Source organism: Bufo bufo, chromosome 6 (assembly GCF_905171765.1).
Source record: "Bufo bufo chromosome 6, aBufBuf1.1, whole genome shotgun sequence".
Lineage (NCBI taxonomy): Eukaryota > Metazoa > Chordata > Amphibia > Anura > Bufonidae > Bufo > Bufo bufo.
In genome coordinates, this window is record NC_053394.1 from 282,132,652 (window position 1) to 282,157,588 (window position 24,937).

Below are 24,937 nucleotides of genomic sequence, written 5' to 3' on the forward strand. Positions count from 1 at the left end.
TAACTATTACAGACTTAAAAGTACCACCATTTTCAAGGGAGTCTGTGAGCAGTTTTGTCAATGCAAAACTGCTGACAGACCTAAGGATGGAGGACAGGAGGTAATACGTAAATCTGTTTTTAATCCTGTCCACAGCAATTACATTTAATTTTAACTTCACTCCTTGGATTAAAGGCAGTGACAGAGGTATATATTGTCTCTTGTACCCTGCCCCAAAACTGCTGGCAGACTTTTGTTGAATTTACTCTGTGCCTTAGGGTACTTTCACATTAGCGTTTTTCTTTTCCGGCACTAAGTTCCGTCAAAAAGGCTCAATGCCGGAAAAGAACTGATCAGGTATATCCCCATGCATTCTGAATGGAGAGCAATCCGTTCAGGATGCATCAGGATGTCTTCAGTTCAGTCTTTTTGACTAATCAGGCAAAAGAGAAAACCGTAGCATTCTACGGTTTTATCTCTGGCGAAAAAAACTGAAGACTTGCCGGAATGCCGAATCCGGCATTTTTTTCCCATAGGAATGTATTAGTGCCGGATCCGGCATTCATAATACTGGAATGCTGGATCCGGCCATGCGCAGACCGAAAAAAGGGTTAAAAAAAAAAAATGCCAGATCAGTTTTGAAACTTTTGCCGGATGACAACGGTAAGACGGATCCGGCATTTCAATGCATTTTTTTGACTGATCAGGCATTTTTTAAGACTGATCAGGATCCTGATCAGTCTTACAAATGCCATCAGTTTGCATACGTTTTGCCGGATCCGGCAGGCAGTTCTGGCGACGGAACTGCTTACCGGATCACTCTACCGCAAGTGTGAAAGTAGCCTTAGTTGGAGTCACAGAGACGAGACCTAAATCTCTAAGATGGGGAAACCCACGTAAATCAGCTCGGCACTTTAAATATTTGGTCTAATTAACTGATTATTATGGAATTTGTCTAAAAGGAAAACGGTCTTTGTTGCCCATAGAGTTATCAGAGCTAAGCTTTTGTTTCTTAAAGGCTATGGAAATCTTTGTGCATGAAAAACTTATAAACCCATTTCTGACTAAAATACAGCTGAAAAAAAATTGCAGATATGTTTTTTGGATTCAATGTAACGTTTTATGCGCTCAGCAATGCTCCTACCTGGTTTTTAAGCCCTTCTCAATTCACTGTTCAGGCTCTGTGGGCTTTCCCTTGGCACTGGTGACATGTTCTCTCCTCCTCCTCCCTTATGTGTTCCTTTACAAAACCCCTTACACACGCTGTTAGATGGAACATCCTTTTGGGACAGCTAATGTAGTGCTCTCTATAGATATTATGCCCCATGTACTGCCCCCCCATCAATATAATGCCCCCATGTAGTGCTCTCTGTAGATATAACTACTGGAGGCACTGCAGGGGCATTATAAGGCACCTCTGTACTGCCCCCAGTTTATATTATGCCCTCCTGTAGGGCCTTCAGTAGATATCATGCCCCCATGTAGTGCTATATATATATATAAATATAAATATATTTTTTATTTTTATTTTATTTACCCCCATGTAGTGCCCTCTTTAGATATAATGCCCCCATGTAGTTTTCTCTGTAGATATAATGCTCCCCATATAGTGCCCTCACTTTACCATCTTGTCTGCTACATTACTTATAATGCCCAGAGCTGAGCTGTCTGTCATGTCAGTTTGCTGCGGAGTCGGGCTTTGCTCCATGATAAAACGCTGGGCTATCCTAGTTGACTACCATGTGAAGAAAATAACGCTCCTGTGTTCTTTAAATGCATGGTAGTCAACTAGGATAGCATGGAGCACAGATCATCTTTGCAGCACCAATCAGATAGGGATGACTTATCCAGAGGATAGCAATGAAAGATGGTAGTCACAGCAGCATATCCAGTGCATCATTTATTGGAAGCCTTGAGTGCACACACAAACAAAGTACGACGTTTCGGCTACGCAGTAGCCTTTAAGTATATATACTTGACAAAGGCTACTGCGTAGCCGAAACGTCGTACTTTGTTTGTGTGTGCACTCAAGGCTTCCAATAAATGACGCACTGGATATGCTGCTGTGACTACCATCTTTCATTGCTGTTCCTGGACTGCTGTGGATCTGCGGTCCCATCGCGGCTGTTGCATTCTGGTTTTGGTCTAAAGGTCCGGTTGTGCTGCTCTACCACTTTTTATTTATCCAGAGGATAGGTCATCAGTATTTAAAGGGGTTGTTCACTTTTTACTATTGATGATCTATCCTCAGGACACCCAGCACCCCCTATTTGAAGAGAAGGCAGCGTTCATATGAGCGCTGCCTTCTCTGCTGTGTTTAACTGCTTGCAGCAGCAACAAGTAGTGTAATTACAAGTATGGCATCCCCATAGACTGATCCGTCCCATAGAAGTGAATGGGGACGCCATACTTGTAATTACACTGCTCACCGCTGCAACTTCTGTGGCGAGCAGGTAAACAGCTGATCAGCAGGGTTGAGGGGTGTTGGCCCCCCACCGATCTGATAGGATAGGTCAATAATAGTAAAAAGCAGACACCCCTTTAAGTCTCGGAAAACCCCTTTAAATGAGGCCTGTGTCTTTATGGTTTGTACATATCCTATAAGTAAATGACTTACGGTTATTTACATGTGATGTATCTTTCCTATGGCTTTAATATCTGATGTGCAGAGAATGATGTCAATCATTTGATAACTCGGTTGCATCACTCCCGCGTTCTTCGCCTTACTGAACCAGAAGGCAGTTTCCGGCCGTGCACTGAATAATGGAGGCGCTGGGGAATTAACGAAATCTCCGCATGCTATAAATAATCTCTCTGATGCCACTGCTCCCTTGGCTTAATGCTGATATTTTATTAGCCTGTTAGCCAGTGGCTTAAGCGTCACTTATGAATGGAATAGATCCTCTCTGGGGTATTGAACAGCAGCTAGGTGCTCTGCTTTGTGTTTAACAGTATGGCGGCACATTAACCCATTCCTAGGCTTTGTGTACAGGATGCAGTTTTCTTTTCAGAATGAATGTGCGAGTTTAAGACTATTTCATATTTGAAAAAAAAAACTATTTTCACAGTCGGCAATAACTAACATTGATGATGCCAATTCTCTTAGCACATGGCACACCCAGCTGTCTTCTGGGGCTCAGTGGCAGCTCAGTCTAGTTAGGGTCCATTCACACGTCCGCAAAATGGGTCCGCATCCGTTCCGCAATTTTGCGGAACAGGTGCGGACCCATTCATTTTCAATGGGGCCGGAATGTGCTGTCTGCATCCGCACTTCCGGATCCGCAAAAAAATAGAACATGTCCTATTCTTGTCCGCAATTGTAGACAAGAATAGGCATTTTCTATGTGAGTGCCGGCGATGTGCGGTCCGAAAAATGCGCAACGCACATTGCCGGTGTCTGTGTTTTGCGGATCCGCAAAATGCATACGGACGTGTGAATGGACCCTTAGGCAGTAATATGAGAGCAATGGTTGGGGGTGTCTTGCCAAGCTAGGATTCTTACAGCCGATCCCTGGATAAAGCAGAATTTATCCGCAGTGGAGGAATTCAGAGAGAAACTTGGTTGGAAAAGGGTATCTATAAAAATGGAATATAATGCAGAATAGGCCATCAATGTCAAAATCCTGGACACGCCCTTTAAAGGAGTTGTCCACTTTAAACAGGTTTGATAACATGTGGGGGCCCTGGATAGACACTCTGGCATTACCGTCCGATATTCTCTTGAGAGAGATGCTCTTTCTCAGATTGTAGACTTGGGGAGGGCAGAGTTTTGCGTATTTTTGAATTATGTTGGAATTCTGGTGACTGTATAGTATAGCTGTCTGCAGTTCATATGTTTACACCCTTCCTGCTTCTATATGATGACTATTTACAGGTTTAAAGGGGGTTTCCAGGAGTACAGTATTGATGACCTATTCACGGAATAGGTTATCAATATATGATAGGTGGGGGCTACGTATGAAGAGGCTACGGTGCATTTGTTTCCTCAGAGTATAGTGGCTGTGCTTGGTATTGCATCCCATTCTCTTGAAAGGGACTGAGCTGCACTTAGGCCATGTGACGTCATTACCCTAGGAAGATTCCGCGGTGCCCCATGATTAAATGGTGATGACCTATCCTGAGAATGGGTCAGCAATATTTTACTCCCAGAAAATCCATTTAACAGTTTTTTTATTTTTTTTATTCAGATATCTCTTTATTAAGTTTTATCCAAAAACAAATAAAATGCACATCATGTTTACAGTGTCCAAAACAGTCCAGACATAGTAGGATAGAGTATTGCCATGACAATCATAATTGACTCATAAGTATTAATCAAGTGCAAGTCCACAACCAACTCCCACCACGAGACAATCACAGTAAGGGCTCATGCACACAACCGTTTAGTTTTTTGCGGTCCGCAAATTGCGTATACGCAAAAAACTAATGCCGCCTGTGTGCCTTCCGCAATTTGCGGAACGGAACAGGAGGCCCATTATAGAGATGCCTATTCTTGTCCGCAAAACGGACAAGAATGGGACGACATCTAATTTTTGCGGGGTCACGGAACGGAGCAACGGATGCGGACAGCACACAGAGTGCTGTCCACATCTTTTGCGGACCCATTGAAATGAATGGTTCCGTATACGGAATCAAAATACGGTCCGTGTACGGAACGCAAAAAACGTTCCTGTGCATGAGCCCTAACAGTTGGCTGCCAAAAATTAAGGAAGAAGAGGAGAAATAAAAATTCAGGGTTGACTCCCTGAAGAGAAGGAGAATGAAGAGGCTCCGCCGGGGTAGCAGCAAGGCCCAGTCATCAGCACGTACCCTTAATTGAATTTAGGTAGACACTACAATGTCATAACTTCAGGTTCCCTAGTATTGTACCCTACTTCAATTATGGATGTATAAGTCCCCTAGTAAGTGCCAACCACGGTCTGCAGACTCCGGATCTATCAATCCAGGGACCCCATATAGTCTCAAATTTCAAGAAGCAGTTTCGCTTGAGATAGACCCCCCTCTTTCCAATCTAATAACATTTAGTCGTGCTATACACTCTGCTATAACAGGAGGCAGTGCTTGTATCCACTTGGCTGCCAGTGTGCCTGGTACAACATCCTATTTATTCCTATAATAATAGGCGTCTAGTTGATCAGATTAAAAAATGCATATTAGGCACATTTTAGGATTGAGAGGGAAATCTGCACTATACACTTTATTGATTTGCTGTATTACCTCACTCCAATGGTCTCTTATTGCACAGCAGCTCCATAGCATATGTAACAGATAAGCCTCTGACTCGCTACATTTTGGACAACAGGAGTCTCCTCTACATCCAATTTTAAGCAGGAATAGTGGGGTCTTGTACACTCTATGGATCAAAAACAGCTGGGACAATTTAGCAGCTTCGCCCGGGGTCAATGCCAGCATTTTAACTATTTTAAATAGAAATGAACTTTCTGTGGGCTTGTTCTTAGAGTCTCAACATGATCAACACTATTAAACTACTGCCTAGTAGGGTTGATCATGCTGATTAAAACAATACCTTTCCTTTGTCTGTATGTTAAAGAGCTGCAGAGATGGCTGCGTTTTTATTTAATTGCAAATGAGCACGTTGGAGCACCAGGGGGCAAGGCTGAATCCTTGGAGCACTGCTTTTGTAACACCCCTGTGGTCTGCACACTCCATCCTCCCCTTGATTGACACAGCTAGAGTTGTCATAGCATGTACAGATCATATACACTACTTACTATAGCCTCACCATTTTGATAAGAGTGGATTTCTGTTTAGAAAGCTAGTACATATTACTAGTTTATCCACAGGCACAATATATGCTTGTAAAGAAACAAACCAGTAATATGTATTACCATTCTAAGCATAAAAAGCCACTAGTCTCAACATAAGGCTATAGGCTGACCACTTACCTCCAAGCTATAACCTTATCACATTAAGAATAGTTTTTTTCTATACTTAGAAAGCTAATACATATTACTGTTTTTTTTATTATCAAATATTGTGCCTGTGATTAAACCAGTAATATCTATATTAGTTTTATAATCCACTCATCTCAATATTGTAAGTCTATAGTCAGTAGTGTATATGATATGTGTGTGCTAGGACACAGCTCTGCCCTCAGCATGCTGATGTCTAGCCCTGCCAATCAAGGGGAGGGGGGAGTGTGCAGACCACAGGGGTGTTGGAAAAGAATTGCTCCAAGGATTCTGCCCCGCCACCTGGTATTTCAACTGGTTCTCAGACCCCCTCTGATGTAAACTTTTGATATGTCTCTACAACATGTCAAAAATGTTTTGAAAAGTGACCCTTTAACAAATTCAGTAGAACTACAGAAACCAATAGCCCTGATGTGAAAGCTGCCTGCACTGTAGACTGACACATTGTAGAAAACTACCAGAGATATGTATTTAGCTCGCAGAGCATTTGTATCTGCTTCTCAGCTGACGGCAGGACTAGAAATGCATAGAGATCCTTCTTCTGAATGCAAACAAGTGTTTTCATTCACTGACAGCAAACAGCGATCTTGAAAATGGCGAGAATTCACAACCGTAAGCTTGTTGGAAAGTTTTAGAACATAACATTTATACATTGATTATGAATTCTTTATCTAATACTGGAAATTAAGTCTGTGTTCACATCGCTTTTTATGCCGTATACGTTACAAAAAAGAGGACGCAAAAACGCAGCGCGCCACGTTCTTGTATCCTGCAGAGTCCAGTAAAAAAAGTATACATTTTTTATTTTTTTTCAATGGAACTCTATGGTGAATGGATTCCACTGTATGGCATCAGTCAGAGGCATCTGTTTAACATATACGATAAACGGATGGAAAATATGTGGCGTGAACCCAGCCTAATGTTAAAATGTTTATTATCTCTCGCTTATGGGGATTCCAAAATGTTATTCCTGGGAATATTTGTTCCAAATATTATCTGATGGACCCTCCCCAACCCCCCAGCAGTTTACATGAGAAGAACTGGAGATAATAACCTGTAATATGAAGAACTGCAGTCAGCGGTCTAGCATTGCAGCCGATCTACATTGTGAAGAAATGCTTATTAATGCCTTCAGTCCCAGACATATGGCAGTGCCCATGTGGAGCTTGCGTTGAGCGGTTTGCGGGCAGCAGATGGCTCAGCAAAAACCCCTGTCAAATTCCAGAACGACTGGACTAGGGGATCTCATCTACAGTTCACGTTCCTGGATCAGTAGATAAGATCATGCTTTTAAGCAAATATGTTTTGCTTTCCATCTGTTAGGTGCTGCCATATGTGTTCATGTGATCAAAACGGTGACCGTTCCGTCAGAGATCATTCCATTTTTTTATTGTAAGGAAATCTGTGCTCATCACTTTCCAGATAATCCTATAACTCGTCTTTATTAACAGAAGCACGGAAGTTGACTGTATAGTTGTATTTCCAATGACTTAACAATTCTGGAGCATCTTAGCTAATCCTCAGTTATTCCTCCTGGAAATATGAATGAATTGATAGCTGGACGTTACTATTCCTCTCCTCCCTTCACCCTGTCGGCGTTTATTACATAGTGTCAGAATGTGCAGTCACAAGCAGTGGATAAGGGGAATGGTAACGCCCTGTTGTCACTTTATTTCTACATTTCCAGCAGGAATAACATGGTGTCACTATACAGTTCTAAGAAAAGCTGCTTCAGAAGTTTTATTTCACGTCCGAGTCCTCTTTAAGAGAGCGGCTGTTGTGAATAAGCTGCCTGTCCTTCCAGGAAAATGTCTGATGCCTCATGCACGTTGGAGGACCGTGCACATGGCCCATTGCTTCCTCTGATCTTCAGTGCTTCTAGTCAGTGCTCAGATTGATTTAAGAAGGGTGTACTTGTGAGCCATGACCAGGGTCTGATAGTCTATCGCAATGTCACAGACGTTCTCGAAAAAGAAAAGTGCTTAGGGCAGCAGGAATCGAGCCGCAGCGTGATGCAGTAATGTCTCCTGAGCTGTCCATGGTCCTGAATCTGGAGATCAGGACTGCGCTGTCAGTGTGTAGTCCATCCGTTCAGACTGAGCTGATATGGTCACAAATGTTAGAGGGGGTGTCCTATCATGACGACCCTTGTCCATATGGACGTCTCTTAGGACCCCCTTCTCCTGACTGGGGCTGCCTTGTATGGACTCTGTTCATACTGCTATATTTTCCCTGCCACAGACAGGGCACTACCAAGCTGTCGAGCGTCAGACAGAAGGAAGAAAATAGATACTGTATCTTGTAGTCAAGGATTTTAATAGACTTCTGGCCCGTCAACTGCATTTTGCATCTCCCCACCCTGATGTGGCTGATAACAGGGGACAATAGGTCCCATTCCACTAAACGGCACATAAACATACAGTGGATTTTAGCTCATTAGAGATCATCTTGCCGTGTAAAGTCTGTATTACACAGGCCAATTGAGCAAGCGATTGTTGGGAGGAAAGCGCTCCCTCCCGGCAATCGCTTGCTAGCTAGCAGAGGAGACTGCTGCTATTACATGCAGCGATCTCCTCCACAGTATAGGGGGAGCGATCATTATTCCATCGGTTTTCCAGGGGTAGATCGTAATAAGACAGCATGATCTGCCTACGGCAAACAATGATTTTTTAAGTGCGCTTACAAATCACAATAGTCTGATGAACAAGCGTTTGCTCGTTCATCGGGCAATCGGCGGTAGTATTACACTGCCAGATTATTGCAAATGAGCGTTCATACAAACACTTGTTAGCGACCATCTGCCGTAAAATCAGCAGGTGTAATGCAGCCTAAGGGTACATTCACACGACCTTAAGTGTTTTGTGGTCCGCAAATTGCGGATCCGCAAAACACTGATACCGGCCGTGTGTGTTCCGTATTTTGCAGACCACACATGGCTGGCGTGATATAGTAAATGCCTATTCTTGTCCGCAATTGCGGAGAAGAATAGGACATGCTGAATTTTTTTTTCGGGCCCGCGGAACGGAATAACTGATTCGGACAGCACATTGTGTGCTGTCCACATCTTTTGCTGCCCCATTGATATGAATGGGTCGACACCCGTTCCGCAAAAAAATTGTGGAACGGTTGCGGATCCATTTATACGGTCATGTGAATGCACCCGTAATACTACGAGCTTGTACATCGGACAGTTATGATTTTTAAGCACGCTTAAAAATCATCGTTTGCCGGCGACAGAGTGTGGTGTCTAATTACGATCTGCTGCCAGCAAACCACTAGACAGCATGGGGACAAGTGATGGCATAGCGATCGCTTCTCCCCATGCTGCGGAGGAGATTGCTGCATGTGATTGCTGGGAGGGAAAGCTTGTGTAAGGCTACTTTCACATCTGCGCTTTGCATTCTGGTTTAGAGATCCTCTGCCGGAGCAAAATGCTACCGTTCAGTATAATTGATCAGGATGCATCCGTTCCGTTCGCCGGCAGCTGTAATAAATCGAAACTGAACAAACCAATAGAAGTCAATGGGTGACGGATCTTTTTATTTTTATTTTATTTTTTACGGTATTGAGTGCTGATGTATTAATGCAGGCAGCCTGCATCTTACCATCCACTGTTATGCGGAGAACAAATACTGTTGGATGGCGATATAAAGACCTATTAAATAATCGCGCATTATTGACTGCTTCAAGGCGTCTTCTGCATCAGGAAATAAATGTGAGAGAGATGCGGGGAGATACTTGCATGAAGCCTGGCGCAGCCATATGCCACTCTATTCTGGCGCCAGGGACATTCCTCATCCCCTGCGAATCATGTTCTCTCCGTGCAGATCATCCCCTCCCCAGCACCAGCAAGATGCTGCAGTTTGCTTGACCCTCTCTTGGCTGCAGTAGACTTTTCTCCAAGGACACTTGCCCTTGTATCTTCTCATTAACCCTATGCATGCCTGTCTCTTGCCCACATTGCTTTTGTTTTCTCCCTCCCCTTCAAGCGTCTTATTCCAGCCCAAACCTCTGATATGTGCAGATTTCTTCCTTCGCTGTGCAATGCAGCACCATGTCCTCCTCCATCACGTCCCAGCTCCCTGTCATGGCCATGTCAATTCTAGATGCTGGTAGTTAAAGGGGAATGGTACCTGAACACATTCAGCCATCCTGGAGGCAGAGGAGTTAATATATGTGCTAAAACGTAACCTATGGTGAGAGTAGCAGTGTGCAGGTAGATAAATCTGTTCTCTATATATGTACCGTATATTCTGTACGTGCACAGAGATTAGTGCAACCAAGCTGTTGCCATAGAAACAGCTGCATTTCTTTGTTACTTTAGGTTATTGCCTATACCAGTATTTGATTTTTGCTCGCTGTCGGCAATAACCCGGGGGAGTCGCTGCTTTGTAGATGGTTTCTTGTGTCGGGGAGATGAGAAGATTCCAGTTACCATGGTGATAATATAACTATGGAAGCATCACCCACTCAACTGCCAGTGCGCTAGATTGACGGCATCGTCCTACACGTACCTCCGGGTCACTGTTCTAGGCATATGACATCTGTTCCATTGTATTTCCTTCTGTCTGGATTATCAGATGTTCTGGATTATCAGACATCCTTTGAAAATATACTTGTAAGCATAGAGAACAGCACAAACCGCCATCAGGGCAGATCTTGGCTTTCAGCTTCTGGTTCTGTAAGATCCCAGATTATCTTGGCGTTCTCTTCTAGACAAGTGCAGGACCATTAGACTTTGTACATTATAAGATGGCAGAGTACGAAGATTTATGTTCTACTTTCACCGAACCAGAATTTCTGCCCCCTGATTATTTTCTTATGGATGCAATATATTCAAAAAAATTATGAAAAGTCACCCAGCCTGTTATACTCCACAGTTGCATTAACAGTTGTGCCAGTTGCTAATGGAAACAGTCAACATGCTTGATGACCCCAATCAGCGTAGCTGAATGCCTATAATGTAGTGGGGCAGTTAGTTTTTACTACATCAGGTTATATAATACAGTGCCTCATCCCATAATGCAAATCAGCAGAGGCTCAGTGCTGACCCTGAAAGAGCAAGGAATGCTGGGAGATTTCAGCTCTGCAGTAGAATGCAGATTGTAATTTAGGATCAACACGAGATAAGTCATACAACATTACAAGGTCTTTTGTAATGTGGATGTAACCTGTAAACGGTAAAGACATGTCCGCCATTGCTTAAAGGGGTTATCCTGTAAAAGATAACGGTGATAGGTCACAGTTATCGCATCAGCGGAGTCCAAGTCCCGGGACACCCACCGATCAGTTTTTTTTTCAGGGAGCCGCTATGCTCACCAAAGCTCCTGTGACCTATGCGGGCTCCCGGCAGCTTTCCTAGGACCGCGCGATACATCGTATAGTGGCCGTGCTTGGTATTGCAGCTCAGTTCAATTCACTTCAGTTGGGCTGAGCTGCAACTAGGCCTCGTGACTAATCTACAGTGAAGAGGCTGCAGCGCTCAAGGCCTCTTCTAACAGCTGATCGGCGGGGGTCCCGGGTGTCACACATCCTCAGGGTAGGTCATCACTATTAGATCTGAGGGGAAGTCAGAAATGTATTTTCCTGGATAACCCCTTTAACTAAATGTTGCATCAAGCACTTTATTGAATCCTGTCCTGCTGTTGGTCGTACTAGAAACACTGGAACCTGAGCACTAGATTGTATACAGTCCATAGTACTATGCCGCTTTCTTAGGCCTCTTGCACACGAACGTATTTTCTTTCAGTGTCCGTTCCATTTTTCTTTGCGGACCCATTTGCTTCAATGGGTCCGCAAAAAAAAAAACGGAAGTTACTCCGTGTGCATTCCGTTTCCGTATGTCCATATTTCTGTTCCACAAAAAAATAGAACATGTCCTATTATTGTCTGCATTACAGACAAGGATAGTACTGTTCTATGAAGGGCCAGCTGTTCCATTCCGCAAAATACGGAATGCACACGGATGTCATTCGTTGTATTTGCGGATCCGTTTTTTTGCGGACCGCAAAACACATGCGGTCGTGTGCAAGAGGCCTTAAAGGGATGATCACACAACATTTTTCTGTTAGACCAGACAAAACAAAACCATTTTTCCAGTTGGAACCATTTCAAAAATGTTCCTATGTTATGCATTAGAAAGAAATGTAATATTTAATCATACGACTGCCCATTTAAGCCCCTCTGGTCTTACAACCTTGTGGAGCAGATTGTGCAGTGATAAAGGGGTTTTCCAGGCACCAGATACTGATGACTTATGCCCAGGATAGGTTCACTTTACCTGAACTGTGAGGGTCAAACACCCCACTCGTTCTCTGCAGCTGGAATGGGTAGCGCAGCGCCGTTCAAAGTGTTGTGGCCATACTGGGTTACTACAGTTTAGTTCCCATTCACTTCATTCGAAGCAGAGCTGCAGTAACCCAGCACAACCACTGAACGTTAAATGGAGCTGTGCTTCTACTCCATTCAAAGTACTAGTTCCAGAGTCGGAGGCTGCAGGGAACAGCTGATCGGTGGGGCTAAAGATAGGTCCTCAAAATCTGGAGCCTGGAAAACCCCTTTAACCTTTTAGGAGGGGGTTGCATGTTTACTATGTCATTGTATTCAGGTCACATAAGAAATGGATTCAGCACCAGGCACAGAGAAGAAAAATAATGTGCACTTCCTGAGGGTAAAGCCCTTGTGAGAAATCATTGCATTGTAAAGCCATTATGCTAATTGTGTTAACGATCTTCTGCATAGATTAAGAGCTTTTATAGTACATCAATAAGGAGGCTTCAGCAAGAGTGTCCATCATCTCAACATCTTTGATTCTTTAATGAGATGTCCGGTGGAGGATATCTTACTCAGGACCCAGGATATCTTACTTAGACGGCATCTGCTCCAGGCTCCTGAAGTGCTGCTCAGACCAACTGTGTGGCATCATGGGTCACATGTTCAACATGACCCTGAGGCTGGGGAAGGTTCCACAGCTGTGGAAGACCTCCTGTGTGGTACCAGTGCCAAAGACCTCACACCCGAAAGACCTCAGCAGCCACAGGCCGATAGCACTGACCTCACACTTGATGAATACCCTTGAGAGGCTGGTTCTCAACAATTTTCGCCCCCCTGGTGAGGTCTTCATTGGATCCACTGCAGTTTGCCTACCAGCCTGGCATCGGGGTGGCTAATGCCATCATCTACCTCCTACACCGAGCTCTAACTCACCTGGAGAGGCCTGGAAGCACTGTGAGGATCATGGTTTTTTGATTTCTCTAGTGCCTTTAACACCATCCAACCTGGACTTCTGAGGGACAAGCTGGAGATGGCAGGAGTGGACCACCACATGTCACATTGGATACTTGACTACCTCACAGAACGCCCACAGTTTGTAAAATCTCAGGGTTGTGTCTCTGACAAGCTGATCTGCAGTACGGGGGCACCACAAGGAACTGTGCTGGCACCGTTCCTCTTCACCCTCTACACCGCAGACTTCTCCATCAACTCCCCAGGCTGCCACCTACAGAAGTTCTCTGATGACTCTGCCATAGTCGTCCTTATCACAGGTGAGGACGATTCAGAGTACAGACAGGGGACACAGGATTTTGTGGACTGGAGTCAGCGGAACCATCTCCAGATCAACGCGGGCAAAACCAAGGAACTGGTGGTGGGGATTTCCGCAGACACAGGCCCTCTGCTTTGGTTCCGGTGGACATACAGGGAACAGACATTGAGGTGGTGGACTTTTATAAGTACCTGGGTGTTCACCTGAACAACAAACTGGACTGGAGCCATAACACTGATGCTCTTTTCAAAAAGGGTCACAGCAGACTCCATCTGTTGAGGAGACTGAGGTCCTTTGGCGTGCAGGGGACGCTCCCAAAGATCTTCTTTGACTCAATGGTGGCATCAGCTATATTCTATGGTGTGGTTTGTTGGGGGAGCAGCTTATCTGTGGCTGAGAGACAGAGATTAGATAAGCTCATTACGAAGGCCAGCTCTGTCCTAGGTTGTCCCCTTGATCCAGTGCAGGAGGTGGGTGACAGAAGAACTCTTAAATTAACATCACTGTTAGACAATGTCTCCCACCCCATGCACGAAGCTTTTGTGGAGCTGGAGAGCTCCTTCAGTGACAGACTGGTGCATCCTAGGTGCAAAAAAGGAACGTTATCGGAGGTCCTTCCTCCCAGCAGCTGTTAGGATTTATAACCACAACTGTTCCCAGAAACCCAGTAGTGAAGTTTTTAAGTAAATTCTGTGTTATGTTTTTCTTGTATTTTACTCTTTAGTTTCTAATTACTCTTATTTTTTCTCCTGTTATGAATGTGATTGCTGCTGTTTCCCCACTGAGTGACAATAAAGGGATTTCCCCCCCCCCCCCCCCCCCCACCCCACTCTGGAGAACCCAGAATGTTCATAAAACACATGGACAGCCTATTATTTAAAGGGAACCTGTCACCGGGATTTGGGGTATAGAGCTGAGGACATGGGTTGCTAGATGGACGCTAGCACATCCGCAATACCCAGTTCCCATAGCTCTGTGTGCTTTTATTGTGTATAAAAACCGATTTGATACATATGCAAATTAACCTGAGATGAGTCAGAGCTTGAAAATATGACTCTTCTCTAGTCACACAAGTAAGATATGACTCTATGTTAATTTGCATATGTATCAAATCGTTTTTTTTACACAATAAAAGCACACAGAGCTATGGGGACTGGATATTGCGGATGTGCTAGTGACCATCTAGCAACCCATGTCCTCAGCTCTATACCCAAAATCCCGGTGACAGGTTCCCTTTAAAGTGAAGGCTGTGTCATTTTTTTAATTCCCCTGTGGCGGTGCTGCCTGGGAATTGCACATATGCCGCCAGGTTCCCCTATAGAATACAGCTCATCATTGGGGATCTCTGCAGCCAGGCACATTATCAACTTACAGGAAGACCCCTTCTGTCTACAAGGGATTTCCCAAAACATTATGATTATGATTATTATTATTATTTATTATTATTATTATTGTTTTTTTCATTAGCTCATAATGCAATTACTGGGCATTTAATGTGAAGCCTAGATACCTTAAAGGGTTTATCCCATGACTGTGAAAAATGTAAATCGGACATCATATAGTAAATACAACCTACAAAAAGAATTATTAGCCTCCGTTCAGAATAAATCTTTATTAAATACACTATTAATACATATTAAAACACATGCAAATAATTGGCAGCAAGTGAAACCCCCCAAATGAGGACCAAGTGGGAGCTGCAGAGCCAGCCAGCCACAACAAATGAAACAACTTGACAAGAAAACAGTACAACTCGCACATGACCCTTATGCACCTTAAATATCGCTGGGGTAAAAGCCCCAAACAGTAAATACTGAATAGAAAAAGGGCAAAGTGGAATATCAGAAAATGGTAAAACCATGTGTAGCACGTTAACCAGTTAAAAACACATGCAAGGCTGTTACCCATTGTGAAATTGCACTGCGTGTCGGTGGTTTGTTTGTGGATGGAGACAGGACTGAGCCGGAAAGGAGCACAAGCGCCGCGCCGCCACGTGACTCACGGGCGTGCACATCACATGACTTGCATCCCGGAAGGAAACTTGGCTGCCCGTTCCACGGTGGAGTGCAGAGCCGAACTAAAGTGCGCTCCAGCGTGGGGCGGGCAAGCCCTGAACACTCCCGCAATACAGAAACCAATTGCTGAACCCACACAAAACGCATCATAAGCACAATTACTCTATGATCAGAGGCATAATATAAGAAAGTTTAACCCATGATTGTTGCAAAATAGACATTACAAAATAGAAAAGTAAGTGTTAAGTGCATATATAAATTGCATTATAATAAACCAATCCTAATAAATAAATAGTATAATAGACCCCAATAATTGATGGAAAAATAAATAGTTAAAAATACTGAAAAGTGATATTAAAGTGAACACATACATGATCAATATATCATACATTAGTACACACTCGACCACAGTGCCAGTGTACATGACCTTAATTAACACTATAAACAAAATTTAGTGCTAGATGTCATAAATCAATAAAGAATCTGGGTGACCAAGAAGTGCAAACATGCAGTGCTACCAGTGTGATAAAGTGCCCAGTGCATTGTGCAGTGCATAATAAAACCAATGTGTTATCAAAAACACACACATAATTAATCCAAGAGTAAATGTATATAGCAAATATGATAATGCCAACATGATCAACTATATAGTGTATGCGTAAGCTTTTTAAAAGCATAAAATAAGTCATCAATTCATCCAATATTCGAATGTCATCCAATGAGGAATCCATTCATCCAGTGTTCAAGACCTATCCACAAGATGCTCCTATCCCGCACATCATCCAAATGGATTCACCATAATTGGTAAGTATGTCTCCATCTTTTTTGTATTACATCACTCCACCGACAGGTTACAGGTATCTAAATGGCCTAAAAGCAACTATAGTAAAAGCAAGGAGTTAAAAACAATTAAAAACAAAGAGGACCAGCAGACAAAAGAAACACCAAAATACAACAAAATATATATACTAATGAATATAGCACCACAAGTAATCATAAGTACGGTGAAAAAGATATATCTTCATTCAACCCTTCAGGTGCCACACAGTCAAGTTCGTAAATCCATCTTACCTCTTTTTGAGCCAGCAGTTTTCTCCAGTTGCCCCCTCTCAATGCTCTTAAAGTAAACCTGTCCACGGGATTTGATGTATAGAGCTGAGGACATGGGTTGCTAGATGGCCGCTAGCACATCTGCAATACCCAGTCCCCATAGCTCTGTGTGCTTTTATTGTTTAAAAAAAACAAAAACATTTTGATCCATATGCAAATTACCCTGAGATGTGTCCTGTACGTGAGAGGAGTCCAGCGTGAAGGAGCCCAGCACCGCCCCGCATCCTCAGAATCTCCTCCTTGCTCCCCGACGTCAGACAGCCAGAGTGCCGTAATCTCGCCATAATACCTGGGTATAGATTTCAATTTAGTTACATCATTTTCCTCTTTCGCCCCCTCTATCCCTAGGACATGTTCACGAACACGTCTCCTCAGTTCTCTCGAGGTCATGCTAACGTAAATAAGGGTCATGTGCGAGTTGTACTGTTTTCTTGTCAAGTTGTTTCATTTGTTGTGGCTGGCTGGCTCTGCGGCACCCTCGTGGTCCTCATTTGGGGGGTTTCACTTGCTGCCAATTGTTTCCATGTGTTTTAATATGTATTAATTGTATATTTAATAAAGATTTTGACATTTATTCTGAATGGAGGCTAATAATTATTTTAGTAGGTTGTAGTTTAGTAAGCAGTAGTCGCTCCAGCTATATATTTATAGGCATCCGAGTTTACGATTTGGTGTTACATCATATAGTACATGACAACCTCTCTCTAACAAAGCTAGAACCAGCTCTGTACCTCACATAGATCCAGAGATCTCCTCATTCATTGCTCTGCTAGATTTCTATCAATCTGGCAGCTCAAGGGGAGTGTCTTCTGCTGCAGTTAAGGGGGCGTGTCCATGTTCTCCCTATCACAGCTCAGGAGGCAGTTAAACGATGAAACTGAGCATGTGCAGCCTTCTCAGTGAGCCGGACAAAGAAATAAGAAAACAAACAAACAGCAGGTGGCGCTATACAGATACATTTTATTGAATAACTCAGCGGCTATGCAAAATTTTTAATTACATGCAATTACACAAGAATTCAGATTCAGGTGATAGTTTTGAAACTGTAGAATATTTTTCGTGTGAAAACTCCTTTAAATGCTATTAAATTGTAAAACCAGGTATAAAATGTAAATTCACAGTCAATAAAATATGATGAAGGCTTACTGCTTATAGATTAATGGGCACCCAAATGGTTAATCTAGTGGGCCATAAGAGTGGTCTTTATACAGCAGAATTTGGGGCAGCTCTATAATGTCCTCTAACCTGTACAAGGGGCACTACTAAATCAAAGGGGTTTTCAGAGAGTAAAACCTTGATGGCCCAGTCATGCAACATTCTTACAATTTCTTTACAATGTCATCACAATCCACAATTCTGAGGCTTGATCTTTGGGGTCTGACCCCGTTCACCCATCTATCCGCAAAATGAGAGGTTTGGAACATTGTTAACCGTTCATTGCTCGCACAGCAGATTATCCATGTGGTACTGCAGCTCAGCCCCATTCTCTTGAGCGCTGGAGCTCCCCTACCCCCTTTATTTAGGAGCAGGGGTTTATTTATTACCTGTGCATAGTATATGCCATTTACTAATGACTCTAGCCATCTTAGGGCATCTTGTACATTTTTAGCTGCAAATGGATATTATGCCACTAGGTGGCGCTGTTCTCTAAGTTTATTTTTTTTTTTATATGATGTCATTGGGGAAGTTTAACAAACTGGTGTAAAGGAAAACTTGCTTAGTTGCCTATAGCAATCAGATTCCACCTTTCATTTTCCAAAGGAGCTCTGAAAAATGAAAGGTGGAATCTGACTGCTTTGGGCAATGTTCTCCTTTACACCAGTTTTGATAAATTTACCCCATTATTTCCAAAAGGCAAAAGTGACCAGGTTGTAACCCATTGCTATATTTCTTTCATCTTTGCCAAGTGAGGTGTAGCATGGTCATAACATATGTATGGAATTATCCACATATGCCTAATAAGCTTTTTTTTTATTTTTTTATTATTATATTAAGTTGCCGTATACAACTTCGACAAGGCCAAGCAGTGTATTGGAGTCATGACCATCGAGATAGACTTCCTGCAGAAGAAGAATATCGACTCCAACCCTTATGACACAGACAGGATGGCGGCAGAGTTTATCCAGCAGTTCAATAACCAGGCCTTCTCTGTGGGGCAGCAGGTAAATTCTGTCTCTTTAAGAGCTGACCTCCAGTTACTATTGCGGCTGCCTCTCCCAAGTTTAAAAGAGATGGCAGATGATCTAGTAACCAATCCCAAAAATGCATCTCATTAAAGGGGTTGTTCAGCGGTTAATATTGATGACCTGTTGTCAGAATAGGACATCAATATCTGATCGCTGGGGGTCCGACACCCGGCACCCTCGCCTATCAGCTGTTTGAAGAGGAGGTGGCGCTCCATGCTCCTGTGGAGTGGTGACGCAGTTTAATTAGAAGTACTCGCTCCATTCACTTGAATGGAGCGAGTACTTGTATTAGACTGCACTTTCTAGCCGAAGTGCAATGTAATTAAGTGGGAGCAGTGCTCACATGGAGCCCCCCTCTTCAAACAGATTGATCGGCTAGGCTGCCGGGTGTTGGACCCCCGGCGATCATATATTGATGACCTATCCTGATGATAGGTGTAATTACAAGTATGGTGTCCCCATTCACTTGTATGGGACGGCTCTGTAGTATTAACTTGAACAGACAGAGCCGTCCCAGAGAACCGCAGTACCACCCAAAACCTGTGGGCAGGGGTGGTGCTGTTTCTGGAAAAAAGCTGCTTTTAGTTTTGTAATCCTGTATACCTTTTACTGATTGGTATTCCTCCATTTCCTGCATTGAATGTCTCTTCTGCAGTTGGTGTTCAGCTTCGTTGACAAGCTTTTTGGACTGGTTGTGAAAGACGTTGAGGCAATGGATCCCAGCATCCTGAAGGTGGAGCAGTCCAGTGGAAAGAGGCAGAAGGTACGACTGATGTGTCTGTAATAACTTCTGTATATTATATATGACATGGCTCTGGGATCTCTAACCTCATAAGCTATACATGTCATGTTGTGTGTATCGTGCTAGTCACACCGGTACTTGTCCCCACAGAATCAGTGTATTTTCTCTATCTCACACACTCACCAATCATTAAAGAGGTCTGGATAGGTCATCAGTATCTGATCGGCGGAACTCCAGTGAGAACTGCGGCCCTTTCTCTGCTTACCAAGCAAGGCACAGTATATTGGATGGTGGCTGTGTTTGTTATCGCAGCTCAGCCCCAATCACTTGGCAGAGTCACCGATGGTCGTGACTTCACCAGCCTAGGGTAAGCAGCAAGAAGGCTGCAGTGCTCACAGGAACACTGGGCCTTAGTAACGCTGAGTCTGATCGGCAAGGGTCCTGGTTGCCGAACCCCCACAATCCAATGCTGATGATCTATCCAGGGGTTAGGTCATCAGTTAGAAATAGTCAGATAACCCCTATAAGCAACCAGTATGTTTTAGAAATCATTTATGCTTTTCACATCTTCTGAATTATTAGTGGACAGAAAAGTATATGAACTTCCCTATAATTTGGATAGGTAAAAATGGATCATATAGCATCAGAGGAAGCTGTGAGGCAGGGGGTACAGAGCCCCCATTCTTGTGATCAGTGGGGGTCCCAGCGGTAGGACCCCCACCGTCCTAATAGTTATCCCATATCCTGTGGATAGGGAATAACTTCTAACAACCAGAATACCCCGTTAATCTGTATGAGCACCACCTTGTGGTGGCTGCAGGGGATGTAGTTCAGTGCTGTGCACCCTCCTATCACATAAACCTATAAAGAACAATGGTGAAAATGCCCATAGCAAAAACAGTTACAAAATATATAGAAAATCCTTTATTAGATGCAATTAAAAATACATATATGAAAGTTTAAAAATCAGAGAAATCCACACTACAGTAGGGAATAAATTTCCTGTGAGGGACAAACCCAATACAGACAAGTAAAAGCATAATATAAGGTGTAAATGCTGGGCAATTCTAGGCTAAATTTAGGGAATCAAGTAAAATGGCATCCAAAGCGGACTGCAACGGAATAAAGTACAAATCCAGTGCCCCGCTAATTAATGTGTCGCAGAAGCGTTCACCAATAATTATATCCAACCATATCGCAACAATACGGGCCACATAAGAATGGCTGAGTAAAGAGAATATAACTACATAAAATGGTCTGCATGAGAAGCCCTCGCTTACCCAATGCGTTTCGCCAATAGCTTCGTCAGGGGAATGATTCATCTAATAAATGCATCTAATAAAGGAAATATTTTTATATTTTGCGGCTGTTTTTGCTGTGGGCATTTTCACCATTGTTTGTAGGTTTATTTGAATTTCTTGAGTGTGCTTTCACGATAGGTCTAGTTATTAATGGGTTATATTCACCCTCCTATCACAGCCCTATACTAGTTATGTGCCCTACCTGTATATTACTTATGCCATAGGTGGTAACTGGCTCTTATAATGCTAAATCTTCATGTTTTCTGGGGGTCCTGTTGATAGTGCTTGGTCCCCCAGCAATGTAATGTCAGTGCTGGTTGCCTATCCCTTGGTAAAAGCAAACCTGTTACAACCTTGTAACCCTTTTTTATCTCGTTTCTCCATAAATAAGCTGTGCCAGTGTCATCTGGTAGCCGCTTATCTCCATCACCTTTTTTGATACCACTCTCGTTCAGTTTGCGGAGTAGAGTCAGGGCGGCTGCTGCAAATTGTCTATGGCCTTCTTCCTTAGTGATAAGCTTCTGTGGCTTCTGTTCATGTTCTTCTCCTTTCTGCAGATCGAGGCAGGTCTGGTCGTAGGGAACAGTCAGGTGGTGTTTGAGAAGACTGACAACTCCACGCTGAACCTCACCGGTGAGTTATACTTGTATTGTCACTTCTTAGATTGTGTTCCTGAAACTAGCAAAGGACTTCTCACCATGTCTGGAGGATGGACCTATGTTATTGAGGCAACATATTCTAGCTTTGTAGGGAAAGCTCTACAGTCACTTGTAGTCATATTACTAGGGCATGATCTGGAAAGCTACTATTACTGAAGGGGTAAGTGCAACATAATAGATTTTGTTTTCATGGACTAACAAAGTCGATCCTCTGGGGGCTGGAAAAGTCCACTCAGTAAACATAAAGGACCAGAATTGGTCAAGGAAGGAAAATGGTTGGTGACCATCATTGAGCATTCTCAACCAGTCCGAAATTCTTCAGATTGACTGTGAATGTTAAAGGGGTATTCCAGTAGTGTGAAGTTATCTCCCATGCACTGGATAGGGCATAACTGTTATATCCATGGGGGTCCTACCGCTGGGAACCTCACCGATCATGAGAACAGGGACCCTGTAACTCCTGGAATTCCCCCAAAATAAACAGAGCAGCGGGTCAGGCATGTGTCCTGCTGCTCTATTTATTTCTATTACCGCTGTGATCGACTATTTCAAGAATTTCCATAGAAATGACTTAAACAGTAGGACACATGCTCAAACAGGCACTCTGTTCATTTCGGCGGCTCGCTGTGGTCCCTATTCACGTGATCAGTGGATTTCCCAGCCGTAGGACCCACACTGATCTAATAGTTATCCCCTATCTTGTGTATAGAGGATAACGTCACACATCCAAGATACCCCTTTAAGTTGAAGGTACGGTAGGCTTAGGCTTCGTTCACATCACCGTTCAGCCTTTCCATTCTCCTGCTCCGTTTAGGAGCAGGAGAACGGCAAGGACGGATTTGGCACATAACTGAGCTGAACGGAACCTAAGGACCCCATAGACTATAATGGGGTCCGTTAGGTTTCCACTCAAAAGCAGATTTTGGAGCGGAGACAAAAGTAGTGCATACAGGACTTTTGTCTCCGCTTCAAAAATCTTCTTCTGAGCGGAAACCTAACAGACCCCATTATAGTCTATGGGGTCCTTAGGTTCCGTTCAGCTCAGTTATGTGCCAAATCCTAAATGGAGCAGGCGAACGGAAAGGCTGAACGGTGATGTGAACGAAGCCTTACCTTTGTCTGTTTTGCCTCAGTGTATCAGTAGGTGGCAGTGTTGGCACATAATCATCAGATATGGTGCTGCACACAACTGACAGAAGATGGCAGAGTGTCAGGCACGACCTGCAAATAATGGGATTTTAATCTTCAGCTATCAATACGTTTTCAGTCATTTTTTTGGTCCACAAAAAAGAAAAAGAAATCTAAATGACCACCAGTACAGTTCCTGCAAAGATGATAACCTTTCTTAGAGCCCTGAATGGCATAGGTTCCTTTTCTACAGCCATGTGAGACTGTGGGTTATATCCCTGTATAACTAGGCAGCTTTGCCATTCAGATATTTCCACAAATGTTACTGGTCACAGTACCCCTTTGAGGTTCCACTCTATAGGCCAGCGGTCAGCCGCTGTGAAACTACTACTACCAGCATGCTCTGTTCACTTCTGTGGGAGTTCCGAGAACAGCCAAGCAAGCCTGCATGCTGAGTTTGTTGACCCTCGCCATAGACCATGCAATGCTATACAGAGCGACCTTGTTATGTAGAGACTTTGCCTTTTTGCTAGAGTTCAAGCCAGATAAATACTGGAACACTAGCTGCTTTCCTGCAGCCCTAACATGGAGACCAGATAGCCGAACTTCTAGATTGCGTGATTCTGAATTAAAATTTTTTAATTTAATTGCATCATGTTAGCTTCAACAATGAACTAAACCCATTGACTCCATTGCAGGAAGCAAGGAATCTGTTCACTGGAGCTAGGGTTAAGCAAATCGAAATATCCAAAGTGGACTTTGATCCGAATTTCAGGGAAAATTCCATTTGCTGCGAAACAGAATTTCCTTGTGCTTCGTGGTAACGAATCAATTTCCCTGAAATGGGGGGGAAACAAAAAAAATCATACTAACCTCATCCATTTACATGTGAAGAGGCCGCTGCGGCCATCTTGATTAAAGATCCTGCGCAAAATATTGAGCGGTGTCTGCAGTCAAGATGGCCGCAGCGGCCTCTACGCGATCAAGTGGATAAGGTGAGTATTTATTTTTTCCACCGGATTAAACCTGAAAGCCTTCAATGTTCATCTCAGATGCCACGATCAGCGATGAATGCGGCATCTGAGAGGTTCAATGACTGCGCAGCCCAATTGCCATTCCCCATCATTGCACCCGCTAAATACGAAGAAATGCGTTTCATGACGAAGGAAACCGAATTTCTTCGTGAAATTTGGCGAAGCAACCGATTCGAAGTTTTGATAACTTCGCTCATCACTAACTGCAGCACAGGAAATGCTCCATGGAATGCAGAAGAGGGAAAGTTTAGTATTTTCAACATTTTTTGCATATTCTAAGTTGAACTGAGCTGCATTGACTCTGTTGATATCTCCTAGAGCAGGCATACTCAACCTGCGGCCCTCCAGCTGTTGCAAAACTACAACTCCCAGCATGCCTGAACAACCTACAGCTATCAGACTACAGCAGGGCATTGTGGGAGTTGTAGTTTTACAACAACTGGAGGGCCACAGGTTGAGCATGCCTGTCCTAGAGGATTCAGTCATGTGTAAGCCAATGTTTTCTAGAAGGTCTTGGTTTTTGTTCCCTCTCCATCGCTGTGTGGATGTTCTTATTGATTTATGTCCCGAATTTTACACACAAAGGAAAATCAAAGACCAAGCAGGGCCGCCAGTCCATCATCAACCCAGACTGGAACTTTGAGAAGATGGGCATTGGTGGTCTGGACAAGGAGTTCTCTGACATCTTTAGACGAGCCTTCGCTTCAAGGGTCTTCCCACCAGAGATTGTGGAGCAGATGGGTGAGTTTTCTAATACAGTTATGAGTTTGTCATAAAGGAATCTGCAAGATGTATCAGACTTATTTTTTATGACACGATGAAGAGAAACATAGATTGGTTACTTTTAACAGTTAAAACGATTATCCCATGAGTAATGTAAAAAATTAAAATTATATATCAAATAGTACATGATAATCTCTGTCTAACAAAGCTAGAACCAGTCCTGTACCTCACATGCATCCAGAGATCTCCACATTAATTGCTCGGCTAGATTTTATTTCAAGCTGGCAGCTCAGGGGGCGTGCACTTTCTCAGGGGACGTGTCATTTCTGCTGCAGCTGGCAGCAGTTGAAGGATGGAACTGAGCATGTGTGTCCACCTCAGTGAGCTGGACAGAGAAATTAGAAAAAGAGCAAACAGCAGGTGGCGCTATACAGGTAGATTTCAGTGAATAACTCCGTGGCTATAATACATTTTTAATTACATTCAACTACAAAAGTATTCAGATCCAGGTGCTGGTTTGAAAAATGTAGAATATTTTTCGTGGGACAACCCCTTTAACATATGTTTAATTCCGCTTCTGTCGT

The 24,937-nt window shown here is 43.4% G+C and overlaps 1 protein-coding gene across 1 annotated transcript in view; it reads left to right on the plus strand.

Moving 5' to 3' along the window:
• NSF (N-ethylmaleimide sensitive factor, vesicle fusing ATPase) overlaps positions 1-24,937 on the plus strand; it is an 81,112-nt gene that overhangs the window by 26,664 nt on the left and 29,511 nt on the right. The window contains exons 5-8 of the mRNA XM_040436142.1: positions 18,576-18,742; positions 19,422-19,529; positions 21,367-21,442; positions 24,216-24,371. Coding sequence (XP_040292076.1) covers positions 18,576-18,742; positions 19,422-19,529; positions 21,367-21,442; positions 24,216-24,371 — 507 coding nt within the window. The remainder of the gene's footprint in view (positions 1-18,575; positions 18,743-19,421; positions 19,530-21,366; positions 21,443-24,215; positions 24,372-24,937) is intronic.